Source organism: Cnephaeus nilssonii, assembly GCF_951640355.1.
Source record: "Cnephaeus nilssonii genome assembly, chromosome: 11".
In the NCBI taxonomy this organism is placed as follows: Eukaryota; Metazoa; Chordata; class Mammalia; order Chiroptera; family Vespertilionidae; genus Cnephaeus; species Cnephaeus nilssonii.
This window is the reverse complement of record NC_137082.1, coordinates 54,514,276-54,537,628: the sequence shown is the minus strand read 5'-3', so window position 1 is coordinate 54,537,628 and position 23,353 is coordinate 54,514,276. Positions and strand designations below refer to the sequence as shown.

Sequence of the window (23,353 nt, the reverse complement as noted above, 5' to 3'; positions counted from 1 at the left end):
AGGCTCAGGATGTTAAATAAATAAATACTCCATGTTTACACACCCTAAGAGTAACTGAGGAAGCTCAAAATGAGGTTTCCTGATTTAGACTTATTCAAGTAAAACATGCTCTTAATTTCATAGTGATCAGGTTTTACTAGCTGTAGGATAGTATGTTGCAAACCCTTACTTATGAATATTGGCAGATATAAATGTGCACACTTTCTGCAGGTGCAAGTTTGTACTTGTAACAGTTTGATCACCTTCCTCATTTTATGATCTTTGAACATTAACCCTTGATGAGTGAATTTAACACTTGCATGTTAAAAAATCTTTAAATTTAAATTTAATACCAAAAATCAATCATATTGCCTTCTTTTCTTTTCCTTTTCCTTTCCTTTTTCTTTCCTCCCCTCCTCCTCCTCCTCCTCTCTTCCTCATTCTCCTTCTCCTTCCTCTGCTCCACATCCTCATCTTCATCCTCCTTTCTCTCTAAAAAAAATAATTTTCCCAGACACTGCCAAATGGCCCCTGTGGGCAGAATCATTCTTGGTTAATAACCACTGCATTAGGGTGATGAGAGTTTTGAGATTTTCTTGGAGAAAAATTCTCCAGTTTCCTGCTTTCTAAGTGAGGAGTCTGAACCTGGTTACTAGCATTTAGAAGCCAAGCAGAGGAATGGATCTGGGCATCTCACCATTCAATATAGAGACTTTGACTTAATCTCTGTGGTAGGCAGAATAACTGTCTTTCAAAGATGTCTAACCTCTAATCTCAGGAACCTGTGAATATGTTATGTTACATGGCAGAGGAGATGTAAGGTTGCAGAAGGAATTAAGGGTTGATGATCAGTTGACTTTAATATGGGGAGATTATCTTATTATACAGTTGGATTTACATATGGGAGAGGAAGGCAGTAGAGTCAATGTCAGAATGATGCAGTGTGAGAAAGACTTGACTGGCCATTGCTGACTTTGAAGATGGAAGGGGCCACAAGTCAAGAAATGCAGGCAGCCTGTAGAAGCTGGAAAAGACAATAAAACAGATTCTCCCCCAGAGCCTCCAGAATGAAACTCAACCCTACTGCTAGCCAATAAGATCCATTTTGAACTTCCAACTTCCAGAACTGTAAGATGATAAATTTGTATTCTTTTAAACCACTAAATCTGTAATAATTTGTTAGACCATCCATTGGAAACTAATACGATCTCATTGTTTTCAGTGTGCTGCTTTACCATTCACCATCAGCTCTGCCTGATATTTTCAAGTCAAAAACCAACCTGTGACAATCTCTCCCAGAATGAGTCAAGTCCTACCTATCTTCTGTCACATATCCTCCCATTTAAAGCCTGGATAATGCCCTGGCTGGGTTGCTCAGTGGTTAGAGTGTAGCCCCAAAAACTGAAGAGTGCTGATTTGATTCCCAGTAAGGGCATTATCTCCTTTGCAGGCCTGATCCTGCCCCCAGGGCATGTGCAGGAAGCAACTGATTGATGTGTCTCTCTCATATCCATGTTTCTCTCTCTCTTTGTCTCCCCTCTCCCTCCCTTCTACTCTCTCTAAAAATCAATGGAAAAATGTATACACCCACTGGTGAGTATTAACCAAAAAAATTTTTTTAATAATTTTTAAAGGTATCTTGTGCCTCCAATTCCTCAAGTTTTCTAAGGTTCTATAGCAAAGACAGACTTGCTTTTATTATTGCAAGTAGACTTCCTCTTTCTCTATTCTGCTAAATTAGTCATCACTCTTCCTCATTCCTTCTTCCAAAATGTATGAACACCTCTTGTCTGCTATCTCTCTCAATGTTTTTGATCCTTTAGAGTTTATGCTGTCATGTTAGTTGGGCTTTAAGAACTAATGGAAATAAACACCCATGTTCAACTAGTTTTATTTTTAGCTGGCATTTTATTGGGCCCTTACTGTGTACTAGATTTTTTTCATTAAAGCCTCATGTGAATTAAATTATTTGACTTTTACAATAACTCTAGGGATTAGCAACTATTACTTTCTTCCACATTTTAAAATAAAACTAATGCCTGACTCAGGTGACAAAACTAATACGGAACAGAACTGGGATGGAGCCCAAATCTTCTTGACTCCCAAGACCATTTTCCTAATTATGCAGTCTTGTTCATTTTAACGTTTCATTTTAGAGCAGGTGTCAGCAAACTATGGTCCATTGGTCATATACAGCCTGTCACCTCTTTCTGTTAAGTTTTATTGGAATACAGCCACACTCATTCACTGACTATTACTTATTATTACTTATTAGTGCTACCATGTTAGAGTTCAATAATTGAAAGACAGACAATCTGGCCCACACACCTTAAAATATTTACTCCCTGATACTTGTGGAAAAATTTGCTGGGCCCTACTCTAAATAACCTTTATTACTAAGTTTTCAGGTCATAGTGTCTGCATACTGAAAACTTTTATTTCTGAATCATATCAAAGACATTCTTTTTATTGTTCCCTCAGCCTTTCGTTACCCTGCAGATAGCAATCTTTGGTCATGCTAAGAAAGGAAAGTCTCTAAAACCCATCTCTTTTTTGAAGTCATACTCAGTCATACTTGCTCTCTTTTCTGTGCTCCTACCTCAATTATTATAATTATAGTACTTAATGTAGTTTGATTCACATAATAGTTACTAGCTGTGAATCCCCTTGGATCTAGCAAGTCCTGGCACTGAGTAGATAATTAATAAGCACTTATTAAATACTTTCTAAGTGTCAGTGTTCTGGACACTGGAGATACAAAAGTAAATATTACATTTTTATTAATATGTATCCTATTTAATTAAGTACAAAAATATAGAAAAGAAACTGAGCCTGGAGTCTGGGCCTATGGTCTCTGTCACAATTGCAGCATAATCACCATAAGTGCTTGGATAACATCCAGACCTACTGAATCAGAATCTCTGGAGGTGAGGCCAGTAATTTGTGTTCTTAATCAGCACTTGATAGGTAAGCAGGAAAGTTTGAGAATAACTACATCAGTAGATAGAAAAGAATGTTTCTAAATGTTCAAGTATTATGAGAGAATAAGGACAAATCTCACATGATCTCCCTTACTATAAACCAATTCTGTCAAAATGTGAGCTTGTGTTGTTCACTTCTTCCTTCCAAAAGATTACTAGACATGCTTAACTGGGCACCTGAACATTCCTCCCACCTCTTACTAAACTAGTCTTTTTCACCACTGAAACCCTATACTTAACACAGTTTCTGGCACCTCGTAGATATCAGTACTTTGTATTCAACTATTGAATATTCAAAGTAAAACCTCTCCAAGTTGCCCTAGTATGTAGAAATAGTTTTTCAAACTGAAATGGTATGAGGATTGTTTAAGCACAAGGAAGATAACACACCCAGACAAATGTTTAGTCAACCTCCATCTCGTTTCCCTCCCTCTAAAAACCGTTCCTTTTACCTCCAGGGCCACTACTCTTGGAGAATATCAACCTCCCTCTCAAGGCTCAACTAGACTGAACAGAGCCAAGTAAACCAGTGGAAAAGGTCAGGCATCATGGATTCTTCATTCTTGTAGATAATCTCTTTCTAGAGGCTTTAGTCTGCAGAGAGCCTGAAGTACATTTTTAAAAGGAATTACCTACCTCTGAGGATGATAGATACTCAAGTATCTACAATGAAAGGTTTATAACAATGGACTCTTGCTATACCTGACACAGATCTACTCCTCCCACTAGAACTCTGAATTATTTTGCTGGAGGCTACAACATTCTGAGCAGTTTGTTGGAAGTTGACGGCAGGTGGGGATAACTCACCCGGTACAAGCTTAGCAGAGCTGAGCCGCTGCAGCTTGTTGGGCAAGCCTTTGATGCAGACTGGTTGGACGGGTTCTGGATCTACAGAAGAACCGGTTTGACGGGCCTGTTATGCCAACATATTCTGGTTTGATTCCATGTTCCACAGACTGTAGAAACCTGCCCAGCCAGTTAAATGAAAGACATATTAGGTTATCCATTGCACATTGTATATAGCTTAGATGCAGCAGACTTCTTCCACACAACAGTACTGTCTAGCAAACTCTAGCGTGGTCCAGAGAAGTGGTTTCCACTGGTTTACTGTTTAAGTTCAGGGAAAGTCAGCAGTGAAACACCTTCTGCTTTTGACCAAGAGCAGAGGTTTTCCAAATAAACTGAAGGGTAAGTTAATAAATTGCTTTTCTATTTCTCAATTTTCTCTGCAATTTTGGAAGCTTAAATGATGTTTCAGAAAGTATCTATTTTTTAACATAATACCTGCATTATACCTTTTATGTAAATTAGATATGGTTTTATAAAACTTGCATATATGTCCACTGACTTATTTGGGTAAAGGTTATTAGGTATATAATGCACTTTTGCTATACTTTTTTGTAAGTTGGGCATGGTTATAGCCATTTTAAAAACTGAGTTGAATAATTTTGCTAAATATATTTCATCTATTAGTAATTCATCTTAAGCCATCTACTTCTTTGATAATATACTATTATGTTTTATGGGCTGTTGCTATAGAGTAACAATTTTAAGTGGTAAATCTAATTGTGGGTGAAATAATAATTGCTTTTTTAAGGTGGAAAAAAATGGTGGTGTCCTCTTGGTGATTGTAAGTACATTAAGAGGAACAATTCACAACAAGAATTGGGGATTGTAAAAAACAAAGATGTGGAATCTGGTAACTGATTAACCATTGGAGTTCAAAGCACTTACTGAGCTGACTAGAAAGGAATGAAGACAAGTTTTTGTCATGCCTATTTCATCTGAAAAATTTCTGGGATTAAAGAAAATTTGGATCTTCCTTTTCTCTATATTTTAAAATAATTTTTTTACATCTTTCATGGATCCAATTAATTTATTTTAGTAGTATGTCTCATTTAAAATACATAAAGTTTACCAACCCCTTTAGATTTATTTCTGCATACCAAACTACCCCCTTAATATTAGATCAAATTCAATGTACAAATCTTCTGGCATTCAATTTAACATAACAGTTAACATATGAATTTATCTGGAAATTAAAATAACTTTTTAAACAGATTTATACTGAATAGTCTCCTGTCAAGAGCTTTTGTAGACCATCTTAATATGACTTTGCCTTGAACTCAGCAAGACATGTATTCTTTTCATCGTCCCTAGAATCCTCACTTTGTTTTTATGTTCAAACTCAAAGGCTATTAGGGTTTCTTTAGTATGTTAATAATTTTTGAGAATAAATATTCAGATGAGACTTCATTTGCAAGGAAATCCTTTGGATGCTTTTTAATCCTACTCTCCAAGTCAATTCTGCATAAAACTTTTGATAATTCAGTTAGACTCCTAAAAAGCCATGTAATGTTGAATCTTCAAAAGGAATGTGCTGATTCAGCAAACTAAAACAAAAAGGTCTTTTTAGCATAAACTGTATTCTGACAATTTGGGGAGAATAGAATAAAAAATTTTAGTTGGTTGAATTTTTCTCTTTTCAATTAGTTTTTAGGCAAGATATGGGTATATATCAATAGAATATACTTTTAGTATTTCTAGTGAATCTATTATATATAGTAATGTACATTTTTTGAAACCATATAGTGTTTAAATACAGGGCTTACTGTTTGAAAATAAACTTAATTTAGGATTACAATTTATTTATTATTTTTTATGTTTATGGTTTTGAGGAAAGCTACTTAGGAACTAGATATATCTTTTCATATCAAATCTATGGGTAATATTTAAAGCCTAACTCTACATTTTGGAGAGGGATTCTATAGTTTTCATTTAATAGTATTTTCAGTTTTAAATATATGAAAGTCCTATTAAATAACTTTTATATATTTTCCATAAATTGATTCCTTTAAAACATTGATACATTGTGATGTTTTGATTAAAATTAAGGCTACATATACTTATCAATCAAATTAAGAGTCTGTGTTTTTGTATGTGTGTGTATTTGTGTTTTATACAGCCCTTCCTTTTGTCAGGACCCAGGTCAAAAAGTGTTCTACTCATTTAAAAATCTTTTCATTCTTTAAGTCTACTTGGGAATGCATCCCTTTGTCTTTATCCTAGCCACACAGTTTCATACAATGACTCTTTTTGTCAACAATGCTAAGTTTCTTAACAATAGTAACCTCTTTACTTTCTCAGTACCTTCATGTGTTTCCTATCAAAAACACTTAGAATCATAACATTTTTGAGCTAGAAGGACTCTTAAAGATAACTAATGAATCCAACACCTCATTATTTGAGTTGAATGAAAAGCCTCAAAATATGCTAATTACTACATACAAGCTAAAGGTAGATCTGGAACCAGAACATCTGTTTCCTCAACACCAGCCCAGACTAATAATTTTTTCACTACTCTACATTGATTCTTCTGAATGCTACATGAAACCTATGTTTTCTAAAAAAATTGTAAAAGATTAAATTGTGTTATAGAGTTACATTAATGAGTCTTTGCTGAACTAAAAGATTATTTGCTTTTCTATTTTAATCAATATCATTACCCCCAAACTTTTTTGGTATAGTGGCTGAATTTATTGGAGTTGCCATTGATAATGAAGGTGACTACCATTTCAAACCCTAATATCTTAATGCCATCGTAAACTTTTATATCACATTGATAAGAGTGCTTCACATTCCTTCATATTTGTGGGTCCTATTGTCATTTTCTGACTTAATATTGCTTTAAACTATCTCAACTGTTTATTTTCTTAGAATAGATGTATGTATTTTTGTATTGTTTTATGTGGATATAGTTTAGGATTTTCCAAAAAAGCCATCTAAAGTTTGGTTAGAACTTCAATAAGGTTATGAAGACCAGAATTGCAGGAGTCAAAACCCCTGTTAGAGATGATAGAACTTGTTATTTAAGGAGTATGCTCTTACTACAGTGCTTTACACACAAGTGCTCAAAAATGCTTTAAATGTTTTTAACTTGAGGAATTCCAAGGAAATGGGATTACAGAAAGCTTGAGAACCAGAGGTTCAAAAATTTCAACTGACTCCTAGAACTAAATGTTAATTCTCCTAACTTCCTTATCTTTTCACATGGAAAATCCTACCTGAGGAATGCTTCTAAATTTGTAAATTTAGTTCAGTTCAAATGACTCTGGAAAATAATCACTTCCATTTGTTTCTTACCTTTACAGGAAAGAGGAAGGATAGTATGTTGAAAAACTTACGGGTTTTTGAGCCAAACTGAAATGGGTTTGAATACTGACTCTGCTACAATCTGGTTTACCCAAGGGAATTATTGAACCCTCTGAGTTCTCTTTTCTCCAACTATAAGTTATGGAAATGACTACCATTCTCTAAGAGTTGTTGGAAGAATTACATGATTTTTTGTATAAAACACTTAACACAGTTCCTAGAGCATAGTAGGTGCAGCAAATGTCAATATCCTTTCCACCCTATTAATAGAATTTATAATAAATTTCAACAAATAGCTTAAGTAAGAGAAGTCAACACTTAACTTAGAATATACATTTTATTTTTGTCAGAGATATAAAAATTAAATCAGCAACCTTGGAAAGCATTAAGATTTAATATTGAAAAATATTTAACTTTATTAAATTAAAAAATTAGAAATCCATGTAAGTGAATCCAATTAAAGAGTCAAGAAGCCATTGCTAAATATATTTTGAGAGCAATATATCAAGGTAATGAAAACGTTTAAATAATTTTTTTAAATTCAAATCTCTGTTAAATTCAAATATCCCTATACTAAAGAAAGGAACTTTCACATAGATAGACTAAATTTCACCTTACATGTGCCTAGTATCTGAGTTTTTCAAAGGTATTTTATATCTATTATCTTATAAAACATCAAACTAGTTGTCCAAGGATTTCTATTGGTCTAAGGATTGTGCTCTTTCTACTATCAATTGAATTATTTCTTCAGGGCTCTATAATATGCTTTTTTCCTTCAAAAGGTTCTCTTCTAAATTAAATTTATTGTAGGTCAGTATTAAATCATATTGCATTTCCTTGACAGTAAATGATAGGGAGAATGGGTTCAAAATGTTTTGGGTGTAATAAGTAAGACAGAATAGGATTTAACATTTTCTAAAAATAATATTAAATTAGCCTCAGACTCATTGATTGTTTAGGAAATGGAGTTAATGAACAAAGTTCATATGCAAGATATTTATGAAATGAATGTCATTAATCAGAAAGGAGTTCAGAAGAGTGTGGCAAAACATTCTAAAACCTAAGAGCAGGAACTGACTTGATATTAGAACCAACAAATAGATCCACTTATAACACAAACTGCTCTTACTGAGCTCTTGCAGTCAACTTTAATTTCCTAAAAGATGTTTAATTGCTATACAAATAAGCTTTGTGCTAATAACATAATTTGAATTTATATCCATGGTAAATGAATTGTCTTTCCTCTTAAATTGAAAAGCTTGTATGTAGGTGGTATACCTAAAGACAAATTACTACTTACCAATTAAGTCTACTAATTATACATTCTTTCTCTTTTTTAAGAAAAGCAAGCAAGAATTTATTGACTACAGCAAAAACACACTTAGGACAGTGAAACTATAAAGCGATAGAAGAAGCAACAGGAGAGCCTAGACTGGGCTGTTTTGGCTCATTGGGAAGTCAGAGAAAAGGAGGCCTTGGCAACAGGTTCAGGGGGTTAGCCCCCTGAGACCAACTACTGCTGCCCATTGCTCCCCTGGTTGCAGGTCTCGTGGAGTTTAGGAAATACATGCCTGTAGGGGAAGGCAAGGGAGAAGGGAATGGCACAGGCATGCTACTAATTATACATTCTTATTAAAACTATTTTATTATATAATAAGCAATTAATCTTATGTGACTATTCATTAAATTAGTATTTAACCTGCATTTATTTTCACAGATTTAGAGTATTACTATAAACAACTGAAAAGAGGGCAGGGAATAACAAATTTCAAAGATAGTTCTTAAATGTTTCTATATATAAAAGTAACCATGAAACTATTATCTTAGAAGTTATTATTATTAACAAAGTAAAACTAAAACTTGCATGGCAAATTTTTAGTTTCAAAGTTCCATCTTAAGTCTATTTCCTTGAAAGTTCTTTGCCTACAGTTTCTACAATGATTTACATTAGGAGTGAGAAAAACTTCCAACACAAAAACATTTTAAATCTAATGAATTTCTGAATGAATCTTGAAACATTGAGAAATACAAGATCAATAGCTTTATTCATTCACTTTTCTGAAAATATTAATATTGTAATCAAATTTCAATAATATAATAAGAACTGAATAGTAAATACCATCTACACAGCATTTTAGTGATCTGTTAAATTATGCTCTAGTCACTTTCCAAGCAATTGTCTAACAAAATTTAAAACAAATATATGTTGCTCAGAAACAAGTTTTTAACTATAACACAGAGCTAACCACTGGAACCGGCCATAGGCCAGAAACCTGTACCCTGAATCTGGAACCTGGCTACACCAGAACCTGGCTACAGGTCATTCAGTAAGGCAAGTTGTTCAGTCCATCCAACATGACAACATCAGTCTCTTCCCCACAGTTTTACTTTTTAGGATGTGTTTACTTCCTTAAGATAAATGACCTTTCCTAGTTCCACCAGTAAGCATATATTAAACACATCTAGTGTAAATTAAATTCTTAGCAGTTCCTTGGTACCATAACAAACCACATGTTAATACTAATGTTAAAGCCAAGTAATCCTATATAATAAAAGCCTAATATGCAAATCTACTGAAGAGTGGAACGACCAGTGGAACGACCGGTCACTATGACGCACACTGATCACCAGGGGACAGACGCTCAACGCAGGAGCTGCCCCCCGCCCGCCTGCAGGCCCCAGGCCAACCAAGGCGAGTGCCAGCGGGCCCCCCTCTCCCCCCCACCCCGATCGCCCCGCCAGTCTCCCCACAAATCGGCCCTGATTGCCGGCCAGGCCTAGGGACCCTACCTGTGCACGAATTTCTTGCACTGGGCCTCTAAGTATCAAATAAAATTTCTACAAAGGAAGAGCACAATGACTCACATAAAAATTGGGTTATCATTTTAATATGATTTCTCAGTGGTTTTAGCTCGATTTATTAGAACATATGATTAACAGTACTAATTCAATCTCTGTGGAGTCAGTTAGTTTTAATTTACTTCATAGTCATAGATTACACCCAGCAGTATTACTACTATAATAGTGTAGCAATGTTTCTCAAAGTGTAGTCTCTGGACCATCTGACTCACCTGGGAGATGCCTATTAAAAAGACAGATTGCTAAACGCCATCTAGACATATCACATTAGAATCTCTGGTGGGTAGATCGTATGAGTGCATATTTACATTATTTTCTAGATTATGCTGATGTCCACTAAAGTTTGAGAAGCAACAAGAAAAGATTCTCTTACCTATAAGAGACTGAGCAATAGTGTATGAGTTCTTTGAAATCCAACCATTATCACTTTCAGAAAAATAGCCTAAAATGCCCATGTTCAACCAATTTGGGGTCAGCATTAACATTTTAACAAAGTAGTACATAGAATTAATCTAACTCCCATCCATGCATACAAACTTTCAAAAGTTAAATTTCCCCCCTAGCCAGTTTTCTCAGTGGTTAGAACATCGGCCCACAGACTGAAGGGTCAAGGGTTCAATTCTGGTCAAGGGCCACCACCTCTGTTGCAGGCTCCATCCCCAGCCCAGGTCAGGGCACATGTGGGAGGCAACCAATCGATGTGTCTCTCTCATATTGATGTTTCTCTCTTTCTGTCTCTCCCCTTCCCTTCCATTCTCTCTATGGAAAGAAATCAATGGAAAAAATATCCTCGGGTGAGGATTAACAAAGAAGAAAAAAAAGTTAAAATTTCCATTAACAACTTAAAAATACTAAAATGGAAATCTCATGTTTAACCATGATCTCTTTGTTTGGGTTCTCTCTAGAAAGTAGAGCCTAAATCCTCTAGATTATGTGCAGGTTCTTTATTGGGAAGTCATCCCAGGGAACAGTTAGTTATGTGCTTTAATTAGGGATCAGAAGTGGGGGATTAGAAGAAAGAATTGGGGAGGGAGGGAAGGCCAATACAAGAGTGCATTCTGGAGTTCATCCCCTACTTTGGGCAAAATGGTACCTTCTTAGGAGCCATGAAGCTAAAGACATGCAAGAGGAGCATTTATCCACCAGTTTGACTTCTATCAGTTAAGTGATGTCTCATGCGTTATTAATTTCCTCACACTTTCAGGTTCTGCTTCTATTTCCAAAGGTTTCAGAGAAGCCCCCAGAACAGAAAGTCCAGGTGAGGGGCTGTCAGGTTTCATGTGCTTGAATCTGGTTACAACTGCAATGATTGGAGTGAGCAGGTCCAAAGGGTGTCCAGTACATCACTATTACAGCAAAGATATGGTTAAAACACTTTTTCCTTAGTTTACCAATATAATTTTAATATACTATATTTTCTGAGAAATGAGTACTTCAATTTCTAATGGAAAGTGAGGAACTTTAGCCTATTTTTGTCTGATGTATCTGATCCATTCCCACAAAACCTGAGATGCACTGAAACTTGATCTTCTGTGAGAAAGGTATTTTCTAATAAACTACATTTCATTTCCTGAATTTGGTTGCCAATTTTAAAAGAGCCAAACAGCAGCAAATGAACAATTAGTATGTATTCTGAAAATACTTTGTCTCCAGTATTGATCTAAAGACTTTATTGTTTAAGTTTACATTGGTAAAATTTTAGTAAAAATAGATTGACTACATTGGACCCTCAAGTAACACTTCCTATTATAGTAAAACACAGAATTTTGAATAGAACAAGTTTGTCTTGGACTGTGTCCAAGAGGGTCTGGTTACAAGAAATAATTCATTATAACCTATAATGTGATACTAGAGCATGGCTATGAAGAATACATTAGGCGAAGGCTCTGGTCGAATAGATTAAAAATAGAAAATTAAACAGTTAGTTATGTGCTTTAATTAAGTAAATATCATATTATTTTGCATAATGATAGAACTAGTTTAGCTAAGTAAGAAATAGGTATAAATATAAAAGAAGTCTATCTCTTCATTTAACTTGAACTGTTAAAATAATTAGTATTTGAGTTTTTAAAAATAACTCTCCTTTTTAGAAAATAATATATTTTTATTGATTTCAGAAAGAAAGGGTGAGGGAGAGAGAGATAGAAACAACAATGATAAGAAATAATCATTGATTGGCTGCCTCCTACACTCCCAACACTGGGGATTGAGCCCACAACCCGGGTATGTTCCCCGACCAGTTGCACCGTGACCTCCTGGTTCATAGGTTGAAGCTCAACCACCAAGCCACACCCTCTTTCTTAGAAGATGGTTAAATAAGCTAATGAATTGATAAGGATGAAATAGAGAAATTGGACTGAAGACAGCCTAGAAATAAGAAAAAGTGGGGATGCACACTGCTGAACAAAGTCCAATAATAACAGATACTATTGTCAAAAGAAAGAATCAAATATAATCAGGTATTTACTAAATTAGCTCAGATGACAATCAACTTGATACCAACACTTCCTTTCTTAGACTGGAAGCTGAGTTTATCATAAATCTCTGTTAAATAAATTATTTCTTACAACCACCAATTTCTGAAATAAATAAATTGGTTTTTCCTCCCTACGCAATTTTGCAGTTGGGCTAGATGATTTTTATAGTCCCTTAGAATAAAATAAAATTGAAATAACAATAAAATAATACTACCTGATTTATTTAAACTTAATTATGTGAATCAAATAAGGTATGTAAAAGCACTTAAAAACTGTTATTTAACCCCTTCTATAATTATAAATGTCTCACAATTTACATAGCAATTCAACATTCACTAACTATAATTTTGTAACTAGCAATTGGAGAGATCTCTATGATTGGCTGTAGCTCTTAAAACTATCTATGATTAACAAGAGCTTCTTATACTGTTTGGATACACACATATAATCATTCAGTCCTATCAATCAATAATCCTGTGAAATACCCAACATATATATTAGTCTCTTCATATCACTCATAAACAACTAGGCACAGATAAGTTAAATTACTTGCTCAATAGGATTATAATCAAACTTAGAATTCATCAAACCAATTAAGTGGAGCTTATGCTGATTTTCCAATAGCAACCTATACAAATACATTACTATTTACTTACAGTTTCCAGAATTCACAGTGATGCTCCAGAGCAGAATCTTTGAACATGTCTTATGCTCCTAATAGGTAAGGTTCTTCTTCCACCACTCTGCTTGCTCAATAGGCATGCTGCTTCAAACTTCTATGAAGTCTTACAACAACTCTTTTGGACACAGAAACCATGAATATTCTCATTTTTCAATTGGGGAAATAAGGCTTGTTTAGGAAAATACAGTAATCAGAGATAGGGACAGAGCTTAAACCCTGGTCCTATCTCCCAGCTCAGGACTTACCAAGTACCATACGCTGGGATGTGGCTATATGCCATCATTGATTGTAGAACACACAATTGTCACAATTTTTTGGAGCACTTCCTGCTCTGGTCCCTTCTGAGATTACAACATTAATTCAAGGCCCTTTAATCTACTTAATTTTAAACTTACTTTATAGAAGAATCCACAGCTTGGGATTCCCTAGATTTGAGAAAGGCTAATATGAACATGTTTGCCAATTCTATTAGAAGTCAATTTATATTCTCTCAAATGTCTACAGCTATTATAAGGCAAATAAAAAGGCACTTGTGCCATAATTACTATGAAATACATTATTAATGCAAAAAACCTAAAAAATGAACTGAAATTAATCCGTATAATAGGTGTTTCACTCCAACCCTGACTGAGTCCTTTTAGTAACCTCATAAAATGTGAAGCTTTCTGAAGTAAATAGAAAAATGTACCAGAACTGTCTGTAGGTAATAGGAATTTTTAATCAAAATTCAGAAACTTTATTTGGTTTTCTCAAAAAATATTTTCTAAATTAAAAAATTTTAAAGCACAGGATAAGTTTTAAATAAATTTACTACTCAAAACTAGTAGGGTATGCCGCAGAGAGCATAGATATAGGATTTATAGCCAGAAGATTGGGTCTGAAGTCTTGGATGAACTTATCTAGTAGTTTGTACATATAATGCTATCAAACCACCTAGTTTCTCAACTTCTCTAGAAAGATGAAAACTGGTCCTGCTCTAATTTTATGACAGTTATATTTAGCTTCAAAAGAGAAGATATACAGGAAAAGCACTTTGTTTTTTACCATCACTAATTGTTCCTGCATCCATTTCCTGTCAGTATAAAACAAACCACTTCTAAACTCAGGAATTTCAGAGTACTATCAACAAATCAAATAATATTATTGCTTATATTATCTATACCATAATATTATTTTTAAAAAGTTTAGATAGGTCTGTACATAGTTGAGAAGGAAATACTCCTGACTACAAAAGGTCATTTTAAAAATGACCTTTTTTTATTAGTTTATACTTCAAATTCCTTAAAGCTTCTGATCATATGATTTATAACCCAAACCAGAACATTTTTTAGAGTAAACAGGAGCCTTATTAATAATTAGCCAGAACAACAGATATTAACCAGAACTGTTGATGGTAAGCCAGAGCATATGGTCACTTTACATAAGAAGCAGGCTAGATTTGAAAAGATGAAGTCTGTTTATTTCTGTTTTAACATCCACAAAAACATAGTTTGTAAAAACTATAGTTTAAAAAGTCATCTACAAATTGTCACCAAGGGTGTAAAGTGAATTAAAGCATAATTTAATTTCACTATATATTTCTAATGCTTCCGATTATAACTTAAGTAAAATTGAAAAGTATTGGCTGAAATGTAAGTATTTGAAATATTTGCAAATAAATTTCCTGACAGAAGCGAGGAAAAAAAAAAAAAAGTATTGGCTGAAACCGAAGGTCTTCTCTAAGAATTTTGGACGTAAAACATTTTTGGAAAAGTAATTATCAAAGCTGCCTTAACCTTAGACTAATATTGGATTAAGAAGAGCACAAATCCAAATAGACTTAAACAAAGTCTATTTTTCTCAAGTGTAGTTAGAATAGGGAAAAACCGGGGGGTGGGGGGGGTGGAGGGGCAGGAAGTTAGGGTTAGGGAAGGGGTAGTGAGCCTGTTTGAACACATAGCATCTCTATAATTTGTGAGGCATGAGTACATTAAAAATCACAACTATTTTTCAGCAGTGAAGAAATTTATCAATTCACAGAGGGAAAAATTACCATTTAAGATATGAATCATTATTTTCTTATAAATGGACAATGTAATGAATATTAAGCATGTTTGCTCTTATGAACCTAGCAGGGAATGCTTTAATTAATAGACTCCAAGTAACTTGTTCCTAGAGTTAACTCTTCATTATATATATACTAGAAGCCCGGTGCACGAAATTCGTGCACGGCAGGGGTTTGTCCCTCAGCCCAGCCTGTACCCTCTCCAATCTGGGACTCCTGGAGGGATGTCCGACTGCCCGTTTAGGCCCGATCCTGGTGAGACATCCCTCTCACAATCCAGGACTGCTGGCTCCCAATTGCTTGCCTGCCTGCCTTCCTGATTGCCCCTAACCGCTTCTGCCTGCCAGCCTGATCACCCCCTAACCACTCTGCTGCCAGCCTGGTTGATGCTTAACTGCTCCCCTGCCAGCCTGTTTGCCCCCAACTTCCCTCCTCTGCCAGCCTGGTCACCCCTAACTGCCCTCTCCTGCAGGGTTGATCACCTCCAACTGCCCTCCCTTGCAAGCCTGGTCCCTCTCAACTGCCCTCCCTTGCAGGCCTGGTCCCTCACAACTGCCCTCCCTTGCAGGCCGGGTGCCGCCCAACTGCCCTCTCCTGATGGCCATCTTGTGGTGGCCATCTTGTGTCCACATGGGGGCAGGATCTTTGACCACATGGGGGCAGCTATATTGTGTGTTGCAGTGATGATCAATCTGTATATTACTCTTTTATTAGATAGGATAGAGGCCTGGTGCACAGGTGGGGGCCAGCTGGTTTCCCCTGAAGGGTGTCACAGATAAGGGTGGGGGTTCCCTTGGGGTGTGGGGCGGCCTGAGCGAGGGGCCTGTGGTGGTTTGCAGGCCGGCCACGCCCCCTGGCAACCCAAGGGGAGGCCCTGGTATCTGGAATTTATTTTCCTTCTATAATTGAAACTTTGTAGCCTGGAGCGGAGCCAAGCCTTTCTGTGGCAGTTAATTCACCTTCTACAATTGAAACTTTGTAGCCTTAAGCGGGTGAGCCCGGCCAGGGTGTGCAGAAAGCTTTGCTTCCCCTGTTGCCGCCGGCAACCCTGGCCTGCTCTCTCAAGCTCCGTTCTGCCGCCATTTGTTTGAATTTGTTTACCTTCTATAACTGAAACTTTGTAGCTTGAGTGGAGGCTTAGGCCTACAACGGCTATGGAAAGCTTGGCTTCCTCTGTTACCTGGGAAACCTTGCTCTCTGTGGCTGTAGCCATCTTGGATTGGGGTTAATTTGCATACCCTCCCTCCCTGATTGGATTGTGGGCGTGGCTTGGCTGGTGGGTGTGGCTTATGTAGCGGAGTGATGGTTAATTTGCATATTACCATTTTATTAGAGAGGACTAGAGGCCCAGTGCACAAAATTCGTGCACTCAGGGCTGGGGTGGGGGGTGTCCTTCAGCCCGGCCTGTGCCCTCTCGCAGTCCGGGAGCCCTTGGGGGATAGATATCAAACTGCCATGGAGGTGGGAGAGGCTCCCACCACCACGGCTGCATTCGCCAGCCATGAGCTGGGCTTCTGGCTGAGTGGTGCTCCCCCTGTGGGAGCGCAATGACCACCAGGGGGCAGCTCCTATGTTGAGCGTCTGCCCCCTGGTGGTCAGTGCACATCATAACGACTGGTCGTTATGCCGTTCAGTCAATTTGCATATTAGCTTTTTATTATATAGGGTATTTTTTACATTATTGTAAATAAATACTATTCCCACAGCTTCCATCATGGTAGCACTATACATATGTACATAAGACAATGCAGTATAATACTGTACTATCTAGTAAGATAAAAGGTAAAGATTAGTTTTTTAAGATTCCCAAAATATAATCCATTTTTTTACTCTATAGTCTAATGATAACTCTTACATTCTTTTATCATCTCTATAGCAGTTAAGTTCTGAGGTTCCTATAAATGCTGGTGTCTAACAGCAGTGTTAAGTATTAATGCCAATCCCATAAATGCCAGGGTTAACTACCTAACAAAAGTCCTGGACTTCATAAACCTACATGCATAGGTATGAAATATTGCCCAAGCAGCCAATGTACTACAAAAGATGTCCCTTTCCATAGATAATAAATTACTTTGCAATGACATCATTAACATTCTTGGTCAGCTCACCATCATTTAGAGCTAGGCAAGTAGGCAATTTTATAGTATACTGTACTATCTTCACCAAATATAAAAAGACTAGAGGCCCGATGCACAAAATTTGTGCAAGGGGCTCAACTCTCGCAGCTGTGGCAGCTTGCCTCGGCCCTCGCAGTCCCAGCTTTGTCCAGGACATCGTTCGGCTTTCCGGTCTAATTAGCATATTACACTTGTATTATTATAGATAGTTCCTAAGTGGGCAAAGTATATATCTAGTAAAATTTTGCCCATTACTGATGTGAAATGAAATAGCTAATCCTATCTAATAAAGAGGGAATATGCTAATTGACCCTCACGCTGTCACAAAGATGGCAGCGCCCACAGCCAATAAGGAGGGAATATGCTAATTGACTGCCCCGCCCTCAAAGATGGCAGCGCCCACAGCCACAAGATGGCAGTGCCCTGTCCCCTCAGCCCCGCTGGGGTGGCAGGCGTGTGGCCACTCCATGCACCTGCCTCCGGAGTCCCCCAGTCCTCTCAGCCCCACAGCCGCCCAGGGCTGGCCTGAGGCGCAGGCAAGCCTTGGATGGTGGCTGCCCAGCCGCCCAGGGCCACCCAAGGCTCAGGTAACCAGGGCCGGCCGAGGCTTGCATTGCCAGCAGTGGCAGCAGCAGAGGTGTGATGGGGCATCGCCTTCCCCTGATCGCCAGGTTGCCTCCCGCCCCTGAGGGCTACCAGACTGTGAGAGGGGGCAGGCTGGACTGAGGGACACCCCCTCCAGTGCATGAATTTTCATGCACCGGACCTCTAGTTGAATTATATTTAGAAACATAAACAAAAACTACTTTAATAGTTTATAAAAAGGAAATGCAGAAGGTATGAATATGTAGTGAAAATCAAAATAAATAAAGGTTCTTTATCTAAGTTGGAAGTATCCTCACAGATTCCATGAGGATAATTTTTCTGATTGAAAAGCCACGTATAATCTTTAATGTGTACTATGGCACTTTAATGACTGCCTAAGACTTTCAAAATAAAAAGTGTGATACTGACACCCTTCATGAATGTTAAATATATCTTTTAAAACAATTATAAAACTGCTAAACCTAACTGGATCTTGGCACATCAACTCAAATCACAGACAAAGTATTTTGGCACTTGGGGCAAGATCACTAATTGGTGTATATGCCTACCCCCAAACAACACTTAGTAATTACTGTAAACAACTTTTAAAAATTAAACCAAGTGTTCCAGTTGATAAAATGTTGACAGTTAACATAATTTTCTTTTATCTTAAAGTCTTATTTCTCAAACAGCCTTTTGTCTTATTCTTAAAATAGTTCTTTTGTCTTAAAACAACTCATCCGTGATTCATTTTAAAGGTGCTGAACACTTTTATGTAAATATTCATAATGGGTTTAGTCACTTTAAAATTTTTGGCCCTCAGTGCTGGAAGAGGAGGGGAATGGGATGATGTAAGGAGTGGGAAAGAGATGGGAAATGCCCAGCACAAATAACCAACTCTATTCTGGTTCTTCAGATAAATCACATAACCTCATTTGTTCCTTATATATACTAGGTTTGTGTGGTCCAATACAGTAGCCACTAGCCACATGTGTCTTTGAGCACTTGAAATGCAGCCAATCAAATTGAGATGTGCTGTAAAGATTATATACACATCAGATTTTTAAGAATCAGTATGAAGGAAAAGAATATAGAAAGTCTCAATAAATTTTTATATTGATTACATATTGAAAAAAATATTTTAGATTATTTTTTAAATTTATTGATTTGAGAAAGAAACATGGATTTGTCATTCCACTTATTTATGCATTCATTGGTTGATTCTTGTATGTGCCCTGACCAAGGATCAAACTGGCAACCTTGGCATATTGGAACAATGCTCTAATCAACTAAGTTACCTGGCCAGGGCTATTTTAGATAAATTTAATTACATTAAAAAAATATAGTTAATTTCATCTATTTCTTTTTACTTTTTTATTTTATTCTTTTATATATATATTTATTTTTATTTCAGAGAGGAAGAGAGAGGGAGGGAGAGATGGAAACATCAATGATGAGAGAGAATCATTGATCAGCTGCCTCCTGCACGCCTCCCACCAGGGATTGACCCCCCCAACCTGGGCATGTCCCCTGACTGGGACTAGAACTGGGACCTCTTGGTTCCATAGGTCAATGCTCAACCACTGAGCCAGACCAGCTGGGCTCTTTTTGCTTTTTTAAATGTGGCTACTAGAAACTTTTTTATATAGGGTGCCCCAAAAAATGTATGTGCACACTTTGATTAATTATAAAGACCGTGTTTATTAAAATACATTTCACCAGGCAATTTTTAAATGAGCATCTTAAACCTCCAATGGGTTTTAGGTATGCTGGGACAGTAAAATCCCAGCCCTCAAGATGGCAGCATTGGGCCTAGAATGGCTGGAGTCCCAACTTCTGTTGCCCCTGAATGGAAGCAGCCTCATCTTTTTATCACAATATAATACAAGTATTCATTTTCTAAGTACTGAAAAAGTTTGGGAAGCATTGTTCTAATCCATTAAAAAAAAAGAAAAGAAACACAATATTACAAAAGGTTCAAAATAGCTGCTTCTCTTTTAAAGACGTTTTAAGTTTTCTCACTTCTTCAGGACTTCATAATTTTTTCTACCAGGTAGGGAGAATAAAGCTCCTTATTGGTGACAAATATCTATATGTATGCCCATCATTTCCACTGTTAAGTTAATCATAGTATAATCTCATAAGGAGAAGCTAAGAATTGTGAATGGGTTCAAAGACTTTCATCAAAACATGAGAAATAGGAATCCCTCAAGTGATGCCCAATTCATTTACCCACAGAGTACCTCCTTTATGGCAGGCAATTAGATAGTTTCTGAAAATAAAAAGGTTGTGACATCACCCTAGCAAGTTTGGCTCAATGAATACGGCATCGGGCCATGGACTGAAGGGGTTCAGGTTCAATTCTGTTCAAAGGCATGTAGCTCAGTTGCAGGCTCAATCCCCGGGCTGGGTGGTGGCAGGCAACCAATTGATGTATCTCTCTCACATCGATGTTTCCCTATCCCTCCCTCCTCCTTCCACTCTCTCTGAAAATCAATGGAGAAAATATCCTCAGGTGAGGATTAACAAAAATAAAAAGGTTTTGGCCTCAAGAAATTTACAATCTGCCTGGCAGGTGTGGCTCAATGGTTGAGCATCGACCCATGAACCAAGAAGTCACCAGTTCAACTCCAGATCATGGCACATGCCCTGGTTGCAGGCTCAATCCCCAGTAGGGGGAGTGCAAGAGGCAGCCTATCCATGATTTTTCTCTCTCATCAGTGTTTCTCTCTGTCCCTATACCTTCCTCTAGCTCTAAAAATCAATAACATTAAAAAAAAACACGGATTAATTAAATAATTTAAAGTATAATAAATATAAGATGGGAAGGTACATAGTGCTATAAGAGTATCTAATAGAAGAGACTATTAAAACAAGATAAAAAGATTAGTAATCACTAGGCATAGGGTGGGGGTAAGTTTGTTTCAGAATTCCAGACAGAGGCAACAGCATGCCAAGCCCTAGGATTAACAGGCCAGTGAGGCCAGAGGGCAGAAAATGTTTGGAAATGAACCTGGGGAAGCAGTAGAGGCAGTTTAAAAGGGCTTTCTTCAGAATAACAGTAAGCCACTGAAGGGGTTTAGGCAGCATAGTGCCATTATCAAACTTACTTTTCAAGATTATAGTATCTATAGTGTAGAGGGATGTTCTCAAAGAAGGCAAAACTTAAGTGGGAGAAGATACTAGTTTTAATTTTTTTTCTCATCCTTTAAAAATGTCTTTAAGACATGTGTTATAATAATCATCATCTATTAGCTCAGATGTATTAATAAGGCTAGTTTTTACTGAATACATACTACCTATCTGAACACTCTACCAAGCAGTTTATATAGTTCACTCATTTACACTTCATAACTCTTGTGAGGCTGGTACTATTATCCTCATTTTACAGATAAGAAAAATGACACAGGTTAAGAAACCAGTCCAAGGTCACATAGGAAGTATTAGAGCAGGACTCAAAGCCAGGATGTCTGGTTCATTAGACTATATGCCATTTTTCAGCAATACATGTATACAATTTAAAAATATGCATGAATTGAGAATAGATGCTTAAAACTTTTCCTGCACACCAGTGAAGAGAAAGGTTCAGATGGGGTTGTTGGTTGGGTGGATATGAACAGCAGACTAGGTAAGAGATAATGGTATCCTGAAATATGGGGGTAGTAATGAAGAGAAGGGGATGGATTTGGGAGATAATTGGTGAGTAAAATTGACAAGACTTGGTGATAGACTGGGTATGGGGGTTAAGGGAGAAGGAGCCAAGGATGATTCTTTTGATTCCGACTTACATAAATGGATTGGACAATGAAGCTGCTGACAGAGGCCAGGGCAGCAGGTTAGGTCATTCAGTTATGATAGTTTTTCTTTGGACCACAAGTACACTATCCTTTCAATGTGCCATTAAAAGACAAACTGATTACAGGTTCTTTCCATTTGTAACAAAACTCTCCATTATAACATTTATACAAGCAATTATGCCTCCTACGTTGCATTAAAAATGGCATGGTCAAATTTTCACCCATTTTCTCTAAAGGTGCTATGAATTAAGCCATAAAATTTGGAAGTGGATGTTTGCTATAATAGGGCAATGAAAGTTCAACAGTCCTCTTCTTTAAAGATACCAGTGTTCCTATAGCATTGCTAAAATCGTTCAGGAGCATCCTATTATGTTCAATCACAAGAAGTAAGCTGTGATATTCAATCCTGAAGATCGATAATGATTGGAAAAATTACTTTTACATTTTGTATTTAAGATTTTCTAAATACTACTTAACCTTTTAAAGTTTATAATATTGTCCTCTGTCTTCCTCCCAGGTCTTAGAAGAATTAACAGAAAAGAATTGAACTGGTTTAACAGATACTGTGATTCTGGTCTATTCTGTTTATTTCCATTTGTAGAATTTCTAATGCTAAAACGCTCCTTTTAGAAATCAAGATAAATAGGAAAACGTATTAACAGTTCGAATGTTATTAGCCACAGGAAATGTTGATTTAAAAAACACTCAATTGGGTAAGTCAGCTGGTTAGAGCGTCACCGGATACACCAAGGTTGCGGTTGGATCAACCAATGAAATGAATGCACGGAGGGTTGGAACAACAAAATAGATGTTTCTCTTGCTCTCTCTCGCTAAGACAAAACAAAACCTAACATACCGTTCCAACAAATAATGCCGGTCACTTCGATTCCTTATTTCAGGTTCTCCAGAAACTTGCCATTTAACCTCAGCAAAACAGACATCGTTCTGCTGTCTGGTCTCGCCACCCAGTCCTGTCCGCTCACATCACTCAACTGCAGGTAACAGTCACGAGGCAGAGAACTGCGTGAACACACCCTGTCCACCCCCTCATCCGTTCATTCTAAGTTTCCACGTGGTACGGGCCACTCACAGACGCTTTCCCTGAAATGTGCTGAAGTCAGACACATCTGTAAATTTCGCGTCACACCAAGGAGTTGATTCTTCCCAAACGAAACCTCGTGAGCTCTCGTCGGGGCGTCCCCAAAACGCCGCGGCGGCCGCCAGCTCTCGGAGCCGCTGCTCCGGGCAACGCGGCGGAGGCGCTCCATTCCAGTCAGCGTCAGCAGCCTCCGCGGCGGGCCCCCGCGCAGAACCCACTCCTCCGCGGTAGCCCCGAGGGCCGCCACCTCCCGGGGAGGCGGGAGGAAGGGGCGTGAACTCCCAGGAACACCCGCGTGACGTCGCACGGGCTCGAGGAGGGGCAAGTCCGGCCGCCTGCCTCCGACCCGGCCGGCGGCCCTCGGGCCCTGCCCCACCCCCAGAAAGCGCGGGCTGCCCGGAGGGGCCAGCTTTCCTTCTGCGCGTTGGGCAAGTTCGTGAGGGGAAACGGAGAAAAGCCAGCGGCCTTGTCTTCACAGCCCGGAAGCGCGCCGGCATCCCTGCCGGCTTCCGAGAATCTAGAGGCAACCTTGGAAGCCGTGAGTAAGAGGAACCTCTTAAGAGGAACCTCCTTCCCCCCCG

The 23,353-nt window shown here is 37.7% G+C and overlaps 2 protein-coding genes across 5 annotated transcripts in view; one reads left to right on the top strand and one right to left on the bottom strand.

The window, feature by feature from the left end:
- Positions 1-3,778: 3,778 nt before the first annotated feature.
- Positions 3,779-23,269, bottom strand: LOC307107082 (uncharacterized protein; the record flags this gene model as incomplete). 2 transcript variants are annotated; one of them, XM_079784008.1, is made up of 2 exons in its annotated part: positions 3,779-3,926; positions 22,764-23,269. In XM_079784008.1, 2 exons carry the CDS (start codon positions 23,267-23,269, stop codon positions 3,779-3,781), a joined length of 654 nt encoding a protein of 217 aa, XP_079640134.1. The 2 variants fall into 2 exon arrangements, 1 of the variants encoding a protein (XP_079640134.1); XR_013814184.1 differs by lacking the exon at positions 22,764-23,269 and adding an exon at positions 13,105-15,587 and having other exon boundaries at positions 3,814-3,926.
- The window catches only part of RBBP8 (RB binding protein 8, endonuclease), a 67,781-nt gene continuing 67,504 nt past the window's right edge, over positions 23,077-23,353 (top strand). Inside the window, exon 1 of one of the 3 annotated variants that reach the window (XM_079784004.1) lies at positions 23,077-23,310. The gene's annotated coding sequence lies outside the window, so the exon portion shown is untranslated. Of the gene's footprint in view, positions 23,315-23,353 lie in introns of all 3 variants that reach the window. The other 2 variants (XM_079784005.1, XM_079784003.1) reach the window with 2 other exon arrangements.